Below are 14,284 nucleotides of genomic sequence, written 5' to 3' on the forward strand. Positions count from 1 at the left end.
TACATCTTGGCCAAATGTTAGCAAATTCATATTTAACTTCTCAAAGCCTTGTCTTTGAAGTACCAAACATGTAAGTGTTTGTATCTGAATTTTTTTTCTGAACTAGCACTACTATAATACATTTGTAAGCATGTCTGAGAATAGGAACATGCCAAGGTAGCCAGAAGGGTAAGTGCGTCCACCCTAGGGGAGGCTTTGTAGGCCTATGTGGCAGCTCTAGAGAACACGACAAAGACAGAACACAAATGAAATACACAAGAAAGGGTTCAACGCAATTCAAAAGAAACTCGTACTCAAAATATAGTCTCTGAATTTCCCTAATTCTATTTTTCACTGAATTTTAGATTACTAAATACATTGCTACCATTTAAAAAAACTGAACCTATCTTCCTTGTATGTTTTACTTACAATATGAGCATATACGCTGCCTGGGAAAAGCAACATTGTTATTTGGGTGGAAAACCTCTATCATCACACATGAAAATCTTTCTCCATTCTAAAGTCCTATTTAGTACTACAATTTTTACCACTAAGTGTGCCAAAAAGAAAAATTTATAAAATTGGGTATACATGCCAAAGAATCCGAATAATTAAGGCAGTGATTTTTACCGTTTGTTAGATCAAGGATACTCTTAAGAATCCAATTAAAGATAGGTGGTCTTACTGGGTAAAAATGTATCAACATACATACAATCAAACCTTTAATGCACATTTCCGGGAGTGGAATAATGCTAAGCCCAACCTGAAATACCATGTTAGCCACTCCTGAGTTAGAGTAGGAACGGACACATAAGTACCTATAATACATCTAGCTTGTGCTAAATTAGACTTCCTGTTCAAACAATTACTTGGTAAAATAACTTTTATCCACTCTTGTAGATTAAACTGGACCTAAGTACTTACACTGTGAAGGTTATTTTTCAAGGCAACATTGAGACACAACAACATTAGAGATGGATGAGGCAATCAAGGCCCCCAAACATTGAGGCAGTCCCCCAAACAGGCTAACTAACTGGCAGAGCTGAGACTAGACCCAGGTCTCCTGACTCCCAGCCTGCCGCTGTCCTCACCACTCCAGCACAGCTCTGCACAGCACGAGCCACAGAATTCCTGGTGAACTCACTGCTGCTGCTATTCGCCAGGTCCCATGCAGAGCACGATACACAATCAATCTGTTAAGGTTCTTTGGCTGAAAGCAACAGAAACTAACTCTGGGGGAAGGAGATGCGGGGGATGGAGTTGGAAGAGAGGAGGGGAGCGGGGAGAAGAGAGAAGAGAGCTGTAGGCGGATCACAAAGCAAAGGGAAGCCCTCCACGAGAAGAGAACAGGAGCCGGGGTAGCTGCATGGATCTGGCAGCAGAAGCTCACTCCTGCCTTCACCAGGTTCTCTCGCTTCATTAAATCAACTCCAACTTCTAACCTGCTCAAACTTCACGCCCTGGAGAAGGTCCAGCTGGTCCACCTTAGATCACCGGCCTGTGCCGCAGCTGGGAGAAGCCAGGGCACCTTGTTCAACGGTCTTTCCAAAAGTGCACACAATGAAATAATTCTCCCAAACAAAAGGGGGCTGCTTGCCTGTTGCACCTCAAAAGCCAGGCTCACTGCCACAGTTTAATTAATGTCGCCACCGTAAAACCCTTTGTGAAAAAACATGAGGAAATACAAAGTTGTGCTGCACTAGGAACTAGTATTATCTATCAGGAATATAGCCATAATATCTGTCATTTGTGTGCGCTTTAGAACTATCTAAGACAGATCTACCATTAAAATTTAAAAAAATTTACACTGGTTTTACATGGCTTAGAGAGCCAAGACTTCTACGGGAGCTTTTCCTGGACTGTACTATAAGCATGTGGTTGCTCGTGCAAGTGTACTGGTGGGTGTATGAGGTCTAGGGCAGCCTCTGGCAGAAGAGGCTGGGCTCCAGCTGCCATCTGAGGAGTCAGAATTGCTCCTGTGCACGTGTGCAGCTGCCCAGCAATAAAGGTCTTATGATAAGAATGCAGAGCACCTGCTCAAAGCCAAGCCACCACTGGACACAGTCTGTAAAGTACACTTGCTGGAACATAACACCTAACAGTGCTTCCAGAGGTGCTCCCCTTCCCCTCCTCCACCAACTGAGGACACTCTGCTCCTGCTGCTTGGGGAAAGCCAGCCTGATGTCAGGAAGATCATCAGAGGATTCCTCGGCGTAAGTGGAATCCTGATTCTCTTTGATGTTCTTGAATCCTTTGATGTCAAACATATATTTCAGAGACCTCTGGAACTCTGTTAATATCCAGTGAGACTTGGCTCAGAGAGCATGATTCCAAAGTGACCTCAGGATGTGTCTATTTAGATGGATGAGATTAGATGGCAAGACTAAGGAGAGAAGATTCTGAGGTAGCCAAGATGAGGGCAGTGTGTCCACCCTGGGGGAAGCTTATAGGCCTGTGTCCGAAGAATGGGACAAACACAGACATGAAATACACAACGAAGAGTGAAATGCAATAAAAGAGGAAGTCATCATATTCAAAACACAGTCTCTGACCTAACCAAGGAGCAGACATTCACCAACATGCCGCCTGAATTGATGCGAAGAAGTGTGTAGACTGGGCACCAGGATGTGACAGCTTAGATGACGGGGTCACGACCTCACCCAACGGGCAGCACAGTGAGGAACAAGTGATGGAAAGGAAGCCTGCTTGGGAAACTGCGCTTTAGAAAACCATCCTACAAGATGTGCTCAAGACCACGTTTAAACATGCTTGTGGGCTATGTTTCAACCCACCAAGGGCAGATTTTGGGAAAGAAATATAATGACAAACCTCATGCTTGCGTTCTCTGAGATATACTAACTTGAGCTGTTAGAAGTGTGACGTTCTAAATCACGAACCTGAGCGGTGCCTATGTGACTGGGAGAAAAGGAAACATCTCCCAGTGATCAAGGTGCTCTTCCAGGGTCCCACGTGCCAACCACAACAGGAACGATGACACAGCCATCTGCTCCGCCTTGTGTACGGAACCATACAAGGTGTATATACAGGCAGCACAGTGAGGGCCTCTGCAGGCACACCGAGGGGACAGACGTGGAGCACTGACGCACCTCTAAGACTCCAGGGTGTCACCACGCAGGCTGCTGTCATCAAATACTCAGAAGCCCCGTGCAGCTCTGCATAACAGATCACATTCTTAAAATAAGGCTAATCTGCACTAAGCATAAGCTCCTCACTGTATTTAATGGCTACCTTCCTCTCACAATCACCTTCATGTGCTATGCAGACGGCCAGAATGGATTACTAAAGACTAAACTATAAACTAGAAGGGAGCGATGGCCCTTAAAGCTTGCAACTGCGATCCTGCAGCTGAACACAAGGATGACAGCAGCAGGCTCAACCCAAGGAAAGCTGATTAAAAAGGATACACAGGCAGTTTCATAATGAGTCACCCTGATAGAAACTGCCCCACTGTGCAAATCAGCAAAGGACGAAATGTTTCTGTTTCCTGGGCCCAAGAGAACAAAAGTAGACTGTTCCGCATGCCACTATACAGAGGCCACCAAAGCTAAGCTCACCCTCTTTTCCACATCAGGTAACTTTGCAAGGATTTGGCTAAGAGGACAAATTACTAGCTCTGACTATGAAGATGAGATATTTCTACTTCTGACAAATGTGGTTGCTACAACATTCTCTTGCAGAAGAGGCAATAAGTTAGCACAGCAATTATTTCATACTCACACCATAACATAGGAAATGAAATAGCCACCCAAGTCCAGAAAGAACGGAGAATGCCAGGTAGGATAAACCCAAGGAGAAACACGCTGAGACACACAGTGATCAAACTGACAAAAATTAAAAACAAAGAAAAATTACTGAAAGCAACAAGGGAAAAATGACAAATAACATACAAGGAACTTCCATAAGGTTAACAGCTGATTTCTCAGCAGAAACTCTACAAACCAGAAGGGAGTGGCACGATATATTTAAAGTGATGAAAGGGAAGAATCTACAACCAAGATTACTCTATCCAGCAAAGATCTCATTCAGATTTGATGGAGAAATCAAAAGCTTTATAGACAAGCAAAAGCTATGAGAATTCAGCACCACCAAACCAGCCCTACAACAAATGCTAAAGGAATTTCTCTAAGTGGGAAACATAAGAGAAGAAAAGGACCCACAAAAACAAACCCATGGGCTTCCCTGGTGGCGCACTGGTTAAGAGTCCGCCTGCCAATGCAGGGGACATGGGTTCGTGCCCCGGTCCGGGGAAGATCCCACATGCCGCAGAGCGGCTGGGCCCGTGAGCCATGGCCGCTGAGCCTGCGCGTCCAGAGCCTGTGCTCCGCCATGGGAGAGGCCACACAGTGAGAGGCCCGCGTACTGCAAAAAAAAACCAAAACATAACAATTATGAAAATGGTAATAGGAACATACATATCAATAAGTACCTTAAACGTAAATGGATTAAATACTCCAACCAAAAGACAAGGCTCGCTGAATGGATACAAAAATAAGACCCATCTATATGCCATCAGCAAGAGACCCACTTCAGACCTAGGGACACATACAGACTGAAAGTGAGGGGATGGAAAAAGATATTCCATGCAAATGGAAATCAAAAGAAAGCTGGAGTAGCGATTCTCACATCAGACAAAACAGACTTTAAAATAAAGAATGTTAAAAGAGACAAGGAAGGACACTACATAGTGATCAAGGGATCAATCCAAGTAGATATAACACTTAGAAATATATACACACCCAACACAGGAGCACCTCAATAAATAAGGCAACTGCTAACAACTATAAAAGAGGAACTCAACAGTAACACAATAGTAGTGGGGGACTTTAACACTTCACTTACACCAATGGACAGATCATCCAGACAGAAAATTAATAAGGAAACACAGCTTTAAATGACACAATAGACCAGATAGGTTTTATTGATACTTATAGGACATTCCATCCAAAAACAGCAGATTACATTTTCTTCTCAAGTGCACATGGAACATTCTCCAGGATAGATCACATCTTTGGTCACAAATCAAGCCTCAGTAAATTTAAGAAAACTGAAATCATATCAAGTATCTTTTCTGAACACAACGCTATGAGATTAGAAATCAATTACAGGGAAAAAAACGTAAAAAACACAAACACATGGAGGCTAAACAATACGTTACTAAATAACCAAGAGATCACTGAAGAAATCAAAGAGGAAATCAAAAAATAACTAGAGACAAATGACAACGAAAACACGACAATTCAAAACCTATGGGACACAGCAAAAGCAGTTCTAAGAGGGAAGTTTATAGCAATACAAGCCTGCCTCAAGAAACAAAAAAAATCTCAATCTATAACCTTACACCTAAAGGAACTAGAGAAAGAAGAACAAACAAAACCCAAAGTTAGCAGAAGGAAAGAAAGCATAAAGATCAGAGCAGAAATAAATGAAAAAGAAATGAAGGAAACAATAGCAAAGATCAATAAAACTAAAAGCTGGTTCTTTGAGATGATACACAAAATTGATAAACCATTAGCCAGACTCATCAAGAAAAAAAGGGAGAAGACTCAAATCAATAGAATTAGAAATGAAAAAGGAGAAGTAACAACTGACACCACAGAAATACAAAAGATCATGAGAGATTACTACAAGCAACTCTATGCCAATAAAATGGACAACCTGGAAGAAATGGACAAATTCTTAGAAAAGCACAACCTTCGGAGACTGAACCAGGGAGAAATAGAAAATATGAACAGACCAATCACAAGCACTGAAATTGAGACTGTGATTAAAAATCTTCCAACAGGGCTTCCCTGGTGGCACAGGGGTTGGGATTCCGCCTGCCGATGCAGAGCACACGGGTTCGTTCCCCGTTCCAGGAGGATCTCACATGCTGCGGAGTGGCTGGGCCTGTGAGCCGTGGCCGCTGAGCCTGTGCGTCCGGAGCCTGTGCTCCGCAACGGGAGAGGCCACAACAGAGAGAGGCCAATGTACCGAAAAAAAAAAAAAAATCCAACAAACAAAAGTCCAGGACCAGATGGTTTCACAGGTGAATTCTAGCAAACATTTAGAGAAGACCTAACACCCATCCTTCTCAAACTCTTCCAGAAAATTGCAGAGGAAGGAACACTCCCAAACTCATTCTACGAGGCCACCATCACCGTGATACAAAAACCAGACAAAGACTACAAAAAAGGAATATTTCACACCAATATCACTGGTGATTACAGATGCAAAAATGCTCAACAAAATACTAGCAAACAGAATCCAACAACATATTAAAAGGATCATACACCATGATCAAGTGGGATTTATCCCAGGGATGCAAGGATTCTTCAATATACGCAAATCAATCAATGTGATACACCATATTAACAAATTGAAGAATAAAAACTATATGATCATCTAAATAGATGCAGAAAAAGCTTTTGACAAAATTCAACACCCATTTATGATAAAAAATCTCCAGAAAGTGGGCAAAGAGGGAACCTATCTCAACATAATGAAGGCCATATATGACAAACCCACAGCCAACATCATTCTCAGTGATGAAAAACTGAAAGCATTTCCTCTAAGATCAGGAACAAGACAAGGATGTCCACTCTCGCCACTATGATTCAACATAGTTTTGGAAGTGCTAGCCATGGCAATCAGAGAAGAAAAAGAAATAAAATAAAATAGAAGAAATACAAATTGGAAAAGAAGAAGTAAAACTGTCACTGTTGGCAGATGACATGATACTATACATAGAGAATCCTAAAGATGCTACCAGAAAACTACTAGAGCTAATCAATGAATTTGGTAAAGTTTCAGGATACAAAATTAATGCACAGAAATCTCTTGCATTCCTATACACTAATAATGAAAAATCTGAAAGAGAAATTAAGGAAACCTTCCCATTTCCCACTGCAACAAAAAGAATAAAATACCTAGGAATAAACCTACCTAGGGAGACAAAAGACCTGTATGCAGAAAACTATAAGACACTGGTGAAAGAAATGAAAGATGATACAAATAGGTGGAGAGATATACCATTTTCTTGGATTGGAAGAATCAATATTGTTAAAATGACTATACTACTACCCAAAGCAATCTACAGATTCAATGTAATCCCTATCAAATTACCAATGGCATTTTTTACAGAACTAGAACAAAAAATCTTAAAATTTGTATGGAGACACAAAAGGCCCCGAATAGCCAAAGCAGTCTTGAGGGGAAATAAACAGAGCTGGAAGAATCAGACTCCCTGACTTCAGACTATACTACAAAGCTACAGTAATCAAGACAATATGGTACTGGCACAAAAAGAGAAATATAGATCAATGGAACAGGATAGAAAGTCCAGAAATAAACCCACACACCTATGGTCAACTAGTCTATGACAAAGGAGGCACGTATATACAAAGGAGAAAAGACAGCCTCCTCAATAAGTGATTCTGGGAAAACTGGACAGCTACATGTAAAAGAATGAAATTAGAACACTCCTTAATACCATGCATAAAAATAAAACCAAGATGGATTAGAGATCTAAATGTTAGGCTGGACAGTATAAAACTCTCAGAGGAAAACATAGGAAGAACACGCTTTGACATAAATCACAGCAAGATCTTTTTTGATCCACCTCGTAGAGTAATGGAAATAAAAACAAAAATAAACAAATGGGACCTAATGAAACTTAAAAGCTTTTGCAAAGCAAAGTAGAAACAAGACAAAAAGACAACCCTCAGAATGGGAGAAAATATTTGCAAACCAATCAACAGACAAAGGATTTATCTCCAAAATATACAAACAGCTCATGAAGTTCAATATTAAAAAAAAACAAACAACCCAATCCACAAATGGGCAGAAGACCAATAGACATTTCTCCAAGGAAGACATACAGATGGCCAAGAAGCAAATGAAAAGCTGCACAACATCACTAATTATTAGAGAAATGTAAATCAAAACCACAATGAGGTATCACCTCACACCAGTTAGAACGGGCATCATCAGAAAATCTATAAACAATAAATGATGGAGAGGGTTGGAGAAAAGGAAACCCTCTTGCACTGTTGGTGGGAATGTAAACTGATACAGCCACTATGGAGAACAGTATGAAGGTTCCTTAAAAAACTAAAAATAGAATTACCATATGATCCAGCAATCCCACTACTGGGCATATACCCAGAGAAAACCATAATTCAAAAAGACACATGCACACCAATGTTCATTGCAGCACTATTTACAATGGCCAGGTCATGGAAGCAACCTAAATGCCCACTGACAGACAAATGGATAAAGAAGATGTGGTACATATATACAATGGAACATTCCTCAGCCATAAAAAAGGAACGAAACTGGGTCATTTGTACAGACGTGGATGCACCTAGAGACTGTCATATGGAGTGAAGTAAGTCAGAAAGAGAAAAACAAATATGGTATATTAACGCATATACGGGGAACCTAGAAAAATGGTACAGAGGAACTGGTCTGCAGGGCAGAAATAGAGGCACAGATGTAGAGAACAAATGTATGGACACTAAGGGGGGGAAAGTGGCTGGGGTGGTGTTGGGATGAATTGGGAGATTGCGATTGACATATATACACTAATATGTATAAAATGGATAACTAGTAAGAACCTGCTATATAAAAAAGTTAAAAAAATGAAATTCAAAAAAAAAAAGGGGGAAAGTAAAAGCACTAGAATTAAAACATGATTTAAACAGCATAACAATCTGAAGCCAGGGAAGACTGGGACCAGTAGGCCAGAAGATAAGTACCAGATAATAGTAATTATGATCTGGGAGGAAGATGAGATACCCTGTGACAGTTATTGTCTCGTAGTCAAGACTTGTTCATGATGTGGCAAACAAGACGAGAGTTGTCCACTGTTGGACTCCAGAAACTACAGAGAAAAACAGTAACTAGCAGAGGGTGAGAAATTAAAATTGCTGGGAGGAGAAAACGAAAGGGAACTATCAAAACACCCTTAGACTTATTCTGATTTCTGGAGTTCTGTCCCTTTCACTCATGCTTCATAGCTAAATGGTTCTTTTTCTTTAGGAATATGGTACGAGAATCTCCCTGTATATGACATCAACGGGTGGATTCAGAAGAAACACAATCATGTTAAGAGATAACACAAAAGACATCTGATAAAACGCCAAAACACAAGTCTGATAAAAACTGTAAAACCCAGACGTAAAATTATATTCCTTACTATTTTACCATACATAACAGAGAAATGACTAAAGTATTTCCATTAAAGACAGGAACAAAAGTATTATCCCTATTACTATTTAACTCTGTCCTAGAAGTTCTGGCCGATGCAGAAAGAATAAAGTGGTAATAAAAGGCAAAACTCAAAGAAAGCAGGGGAGTTAGGCGTACTGCCTATGAATACTAAGACTTTGATACCTGACAGGCACAGGTTCCTATCCCAATTCCATACTTCCTGAAAATGTGACCTCATCTAATTGTTTTATCTTTCTTTATCTGCTTTGTAAAGTCGTAAAGAGTAAGCAAAGCGACCCATGGGCAGTGGTTATAATTTGCCTTGCATACAATAAACAATTATGAACTGTAGCAATTATTGTTATGATGTATATCATGACTGCCTGTCAGTGATATTGTTGCATGCTGAAACCCCTCAACATTGGTAGAACAGGCACACTCACTGCATAAGAGATAAGCAAAATCCAACAATTTCTCCAAATATCAGCACTATTCTGTTAGAAAAAAACCAAACGTTTAAAAGCAGAAATGGAATTATAAACCATCAAGAAATGAGCTTTATAAGAAATATAACAAGTATGAGTTAAAAATGATCAAAATTATGTAAGAGATATAAAAGATACAAGTAAACGTAAATATTTAACACGCTTCTGGATAAAGACTATTATAAACACGTCAGTTCTTCTTAAGTTAATTTGTAGGTTTAAGGTAGTATGATCAAAATCCCAACAGGATTTAAGAAAAGAAAAAATAAAAAATATTACTCTAAACTGTACCTCTTAGAGAAAAAGAGAGCAAGTAAGTAAGGAAAACAAATGAAAAAGAAGAGTGAAGGGGAAATGAGGGAAGAACCTTTCCAAGAATTAAATATATTCTAAACCCATAATTACAGGCACAACGGGGCCCTGGGGAACAGACGTGGAATCATCCTCCAGGACACACGGGCGTCTAGTCTCTCACAGGCAGCATTGCAGATCAGGGGCAGAAGAAACGTTGCAGGCACTAAGTGATGCTGGGACTTTGATTAGCTACTTGGCAATAAAAAAGACTAAATAAAACACATTGGGTTCTCACCTCAAATCAAACCCCAAAATAACTTCCATATGGATCATCCTTAAATGATGACAGAGACAGAGAGATGTAGGGGAAATGAACGAGAGGGAGAAAATAGGACCACAGAACCATAAGGCTGGCGCAGCACCCAGTGAAAGCGGGCGGGCAGGAGCCCGGCAGGACGACAGGGGCAAGGCTCACATTCTCCTCCCACAGCTTCTTCTCTCTCTCGTACGCCTCCTTCCTCCTACGTTCTAGCTGCTCCTTCAGCACAGCCGCGCGGGCGCTCACCTGGGCCTGGAAATGAAGACAATCAGCACAGCTAGTGCCAGAAAGAAAGGCGCAGGTTTGCCTGTTTGTTTGTCCAGGTCTATAAAAATATTTCCTTACTGGCCAAAAAAGAAGTGGGTGTGTGTGGTTGCAGAACACAAACCTAAGCTGCATGCCCAGCACCTACACGGGCTGCCAACACACAGCAGCTGCTCAGTAAGTACTTCTGGAATGAAAATAGATGCAGGTACAGTCAAATGGAAATAAAAATTTAAAAATTTACAACTATGACTATCATGCACAAACTTGTCTTCACAGAAACAGAGAATATGTTTTTCACTTTTAGGGTTACCATTTTCTCTTCTTAAGGTTACTTGTGTGATAGTTTCATGTATTTATGCTGCTTCATCAAATTGCTCTCCATAAATATGACATGAAGAGAGCAATATGTTATTTTTCAGAAATGGAAAAGTGAGGGATAAAAGGGAAAGAAAAGTTAAGGCAAGAGAATAAGTTGGTTTACTACGAAAGACTTAAGAACACAACTTTCTATCTCGGGTTTCCATTTCCTCTAGGAAAACCTGTATCACTTCCAGTACATACCTTCAGCACTTCCACTTTCTTACGCCTCACGTCAGACTCCTCACTTCCTTCCTGTCCTTTGGAGCTGTCAGCTTCTTTCTACAAAATAAGTAGTGAGCAGACCACTTAGGACAGAACCGCAAACTCACTGTAGACTTCACATGAATAAACTAACATCTAAAAATGAAAAATGGCAAGTCGTTCATGGCTGCAACTGAACGCTCCACAACCGTCAACTCCTATGGACACTGAGAAAAAAGACAGAACAGAAAGATATAAAACGTACCATTTTATATGTCCATGGGTACCACTCACACTTTCCTCTCAGAATCCCCCCGGAACAAAAGGTCTTATCAATTTTAAGTCATATAAATAAGATATACTGCAACACTATGTATAGTTTTCTGGTCTTTGACCTTCACTGTCTTCATCAGACTTTATTTTGTGTTAGTGGCACATAATCTCAGTGTATTATAATGTCATTCAATTACTTTTTGAAAAAGATTTTCAACCTGCCTTTTCACCACGAAGCTTCGCTCTAATCTGTTGGCGCTCATTGAAATTCTGCAGTCTTATTTGTCTCAGCCTTGCCAGATAAACCTACGAAGAGAAAAAAAACGCAACATTTTAATTAAAAAAAAAAAAACACTACCGTTTTCATTGCTAAAATGTTTTTTTATTTAAAGAAAAGTGTTAATGTGAATATAAGAAATAAAGGTTCTGAAATCTGGTTAATGGCAATGTAATATTAGCTTTCAAGTGTTTAATCTAGATCAATTTGTTTCTGAAAAGAAAAACAACACAATAACAAATTTTTAATTTTATCAAAAGAAAAGAAATTGAACTCAGAATTCTGAATAACAGTTATGGGGCAAAATTATGACACAGTATGTCAGTCAAAATATATTAACAGGTCCCTACAGACCTAAAGATCGTCCAGTCATTGTTAGGAATTTAAACCATGCAGGAAAGGAAGGCAATCAACTCAAAGTGACGGCGTGAGGCAGCGAGCATGCAGGAGGCGTACCTCTTCCTCTTTGCTTCTCGGCTTCCCTCCTCGTGAAGAGCTGCGCCTGCCTTCGCACAGAGCTGCCAGGTTGTGCAGGGTGCCCTGTGCATCATTTAATGTACTAAGGTTAAAGAACGACTAAGGCTACAGCAGCATCTTACCTAGGGACCGCCCGGCGCCACTACTTCTGGTGGCAAATACTGATCAAGTCTAAACGATTAGCTGATAAACTGATTAAAGACGCTGGCATTCTCCTTTGGCGATTTAACCAACACATTCAGTGAGAACAGAAGGAAGCAATTAAACCCCAAATGTAATTATTCAAATAGAGACCAGCTACCTTTTTATTAGCCATTTAAGTCAACATGTTTTTTAAAACTGCTTTGGAGGTTAGCTAAACCCCAAATCAAAATCTTCCTCTACAAAGGCCCATCATTGCTACATGTTCGCTTACACAGTAAACACACACGTGCACACACACACACGCACACGACAGGGAATAACATGAGCGCCAACTCCCTGCACCCGGGCACGCCCTGGTCCTGGACTGCAAATGACCCGCCCAACCACACGCCAACTAACATGGTTTATCATAAGCATGGAATGATCTTCTCATTAGAAATTACTCATAATTACCCACTTTCTCTTCCTGCGGCACCAGCTGTGGATCAAGAGCCTCCCAACTGAAAAATCCTCGTCCCACTTCCCCTTCTCACGTCTTTCTGTCGGATTGCCGATGCGTACTTTTTATATTTCCCTGCTTTTACCTGCTTCCCATTTATTTTTAAATCTTCTACACTCTGTGTTCTGATCCCACTGTGACTCTGAAAATCTTGCAAGGCTACCAATGCCCTCCAAGTTCGTAATTCAAATGGACTCTTTTGAGCAAATTTTGCAATGAACATTTCCATTGGAAATTAGTTTTCATTGAATCCATTTAGCTTATGTCAGTATTTTTTTCTCTCATAAAAATCATATATGTTCACTGTTGAAAACGTATGAAACAAAGAAAATACAAATCATTCGTAATTCTACCATCTGAGAAACTTACAGTTTCAGTGTTCTCCTCCAGACTTCCTTCTATGCCTATGTAGGAATTTAACCATTTTAGTTTGAAATATTATAGATAACAACAGAAAGGTGAGAAGTAATGTACAGGGAGGTCCCATGTATCCTTCACCCACCCTCTCCCAACTGTATCGTCCTGCATAACTGTGGTACCTATACACACTGGGAAGCTGGCACTGCACGAACCAGACATTTCACCAGTTACAAGTGCTCACGTTTCTGTATCTCCATCAGTACAATTTTATCACACGCATAGCCTTATGTGACCACCATCAAATCAAGATACTTAACTGTACCATTACTATGTCACTTGATAGCCACATTCACTGCTCCCATCTCTGCCCGTCAACTACCAATCTGTTCCCCACGCCTACAATTATATTTCACAAGTTCTATATATATGTATGGAATCACACAGTATGCATCCTTCTGAGGTTGACTGTTTTCACTTGGTATTACTTCCCTGGAGTCCATCCAAGACACTGGACGCATGACTGAATGGCCTGTTCCATCTCAGTGCTGAGCAGCAGACTATAGTATGGAAGTACCATAATTTGTTCATTCATTCACCCTATGAAGGACACTGGGGTTTCACAGTTTTGGCTATTAAGAACAAAGTTGCTGGGCTTCCCTGGTGGCGCAGTGGTTGAGAGTCCGCCTGCCGATGCAGGGAACGCGGGTTCATGCCCCGGTCCGGGAGGATCCCACATGCCGCAGAGCGGCTGGGCCCGTAAGCCATGGCCACTGAGCCTGCGCGTCCGGAGCCTGTGCTCTGCAACGGGAGAGGCCACAGCGGTGAGAGGCCCGCGTACCACAAAACAAAACAAAAAAACCCACAAGAACAAAGTTGCTAAGAACATGCATGTAATAAGTTTCTTAGTGAAAATAAGTTTTGTCTTCTCTGGGACAAATGCCCAAGAGCGCAGCATTACCTGCTCTTGGTGTGACACATCCATTTGTAGTTTTAAAAGGGACTGCCAAACAGTTTTGCAAAGTGGCTGTATCATTTAACATCCCTACTAGCAATGTTACGGTCACCCACTTTTTCCACATCCTCGCCAGCATTTGGTTTTATCACAATTTTTATTTGAGCCATTCTGATGGATGGGTAGT

At 40.8% G+C, this 14,284-nt stretch overlaps 1 protein-coding gene across 21 annotated transcripts in view; it reads right to left on the reverse strand.

Annotated features, from left to right (window-relative positions):
- NEK1 (NIMA related kinase 1) overlaps positions 1-14,284 on the reverse strand; it is a 229,989-nt gene that overhangs the window by 71,842 nt on the left and 143,863 nt on the right. For 13 of the 21 annotated variants that reach the window (XR_012332332.1, XM_033857519.2, XM_073805714.1 and 10 more), the window contains 4 exons: positions 12,122-12,205; positions 11,611-11,694; positions 11,116-11,193; positions 10,444-10,539 (listed from right to left, as the gene is read on the reverse strand). The exons of 1 other annotated variant lie outside the window; for it this stretch is intronic. Coding sequence is in view for 19 of the 20 variants with exons in the window: in XM_033857519.2 (XP_033713410.1) it covers positions 10,444-10,539; positions 11,116-11,193; positions 11,611-11,694; positions 12,122-12,205 (342 nt within the window). In the remaining variant the exon portion in view is untranslated. 7 more of the 21 variants (XM_073805717.1, XM_073805715.1, XM_073805716.1 and 4 more) reach the window with 6 other exon arrangements.

The sequence above is a fragment of the Tursiops truncatus genome, chromosome 6 (assembly GCF_011762595.2).
Source record: "Tursiops truncatus isolate mTurTru1 chromosome 6, mTurTru1.mat.Y, whole genome shotgun sequence".
Lineage (NCBI taxonomy): Eukaryota > Metazoa > Chordata > Mammalia > Artiodactyla > Delphinidae > Tursiops > Tursiops truncatus.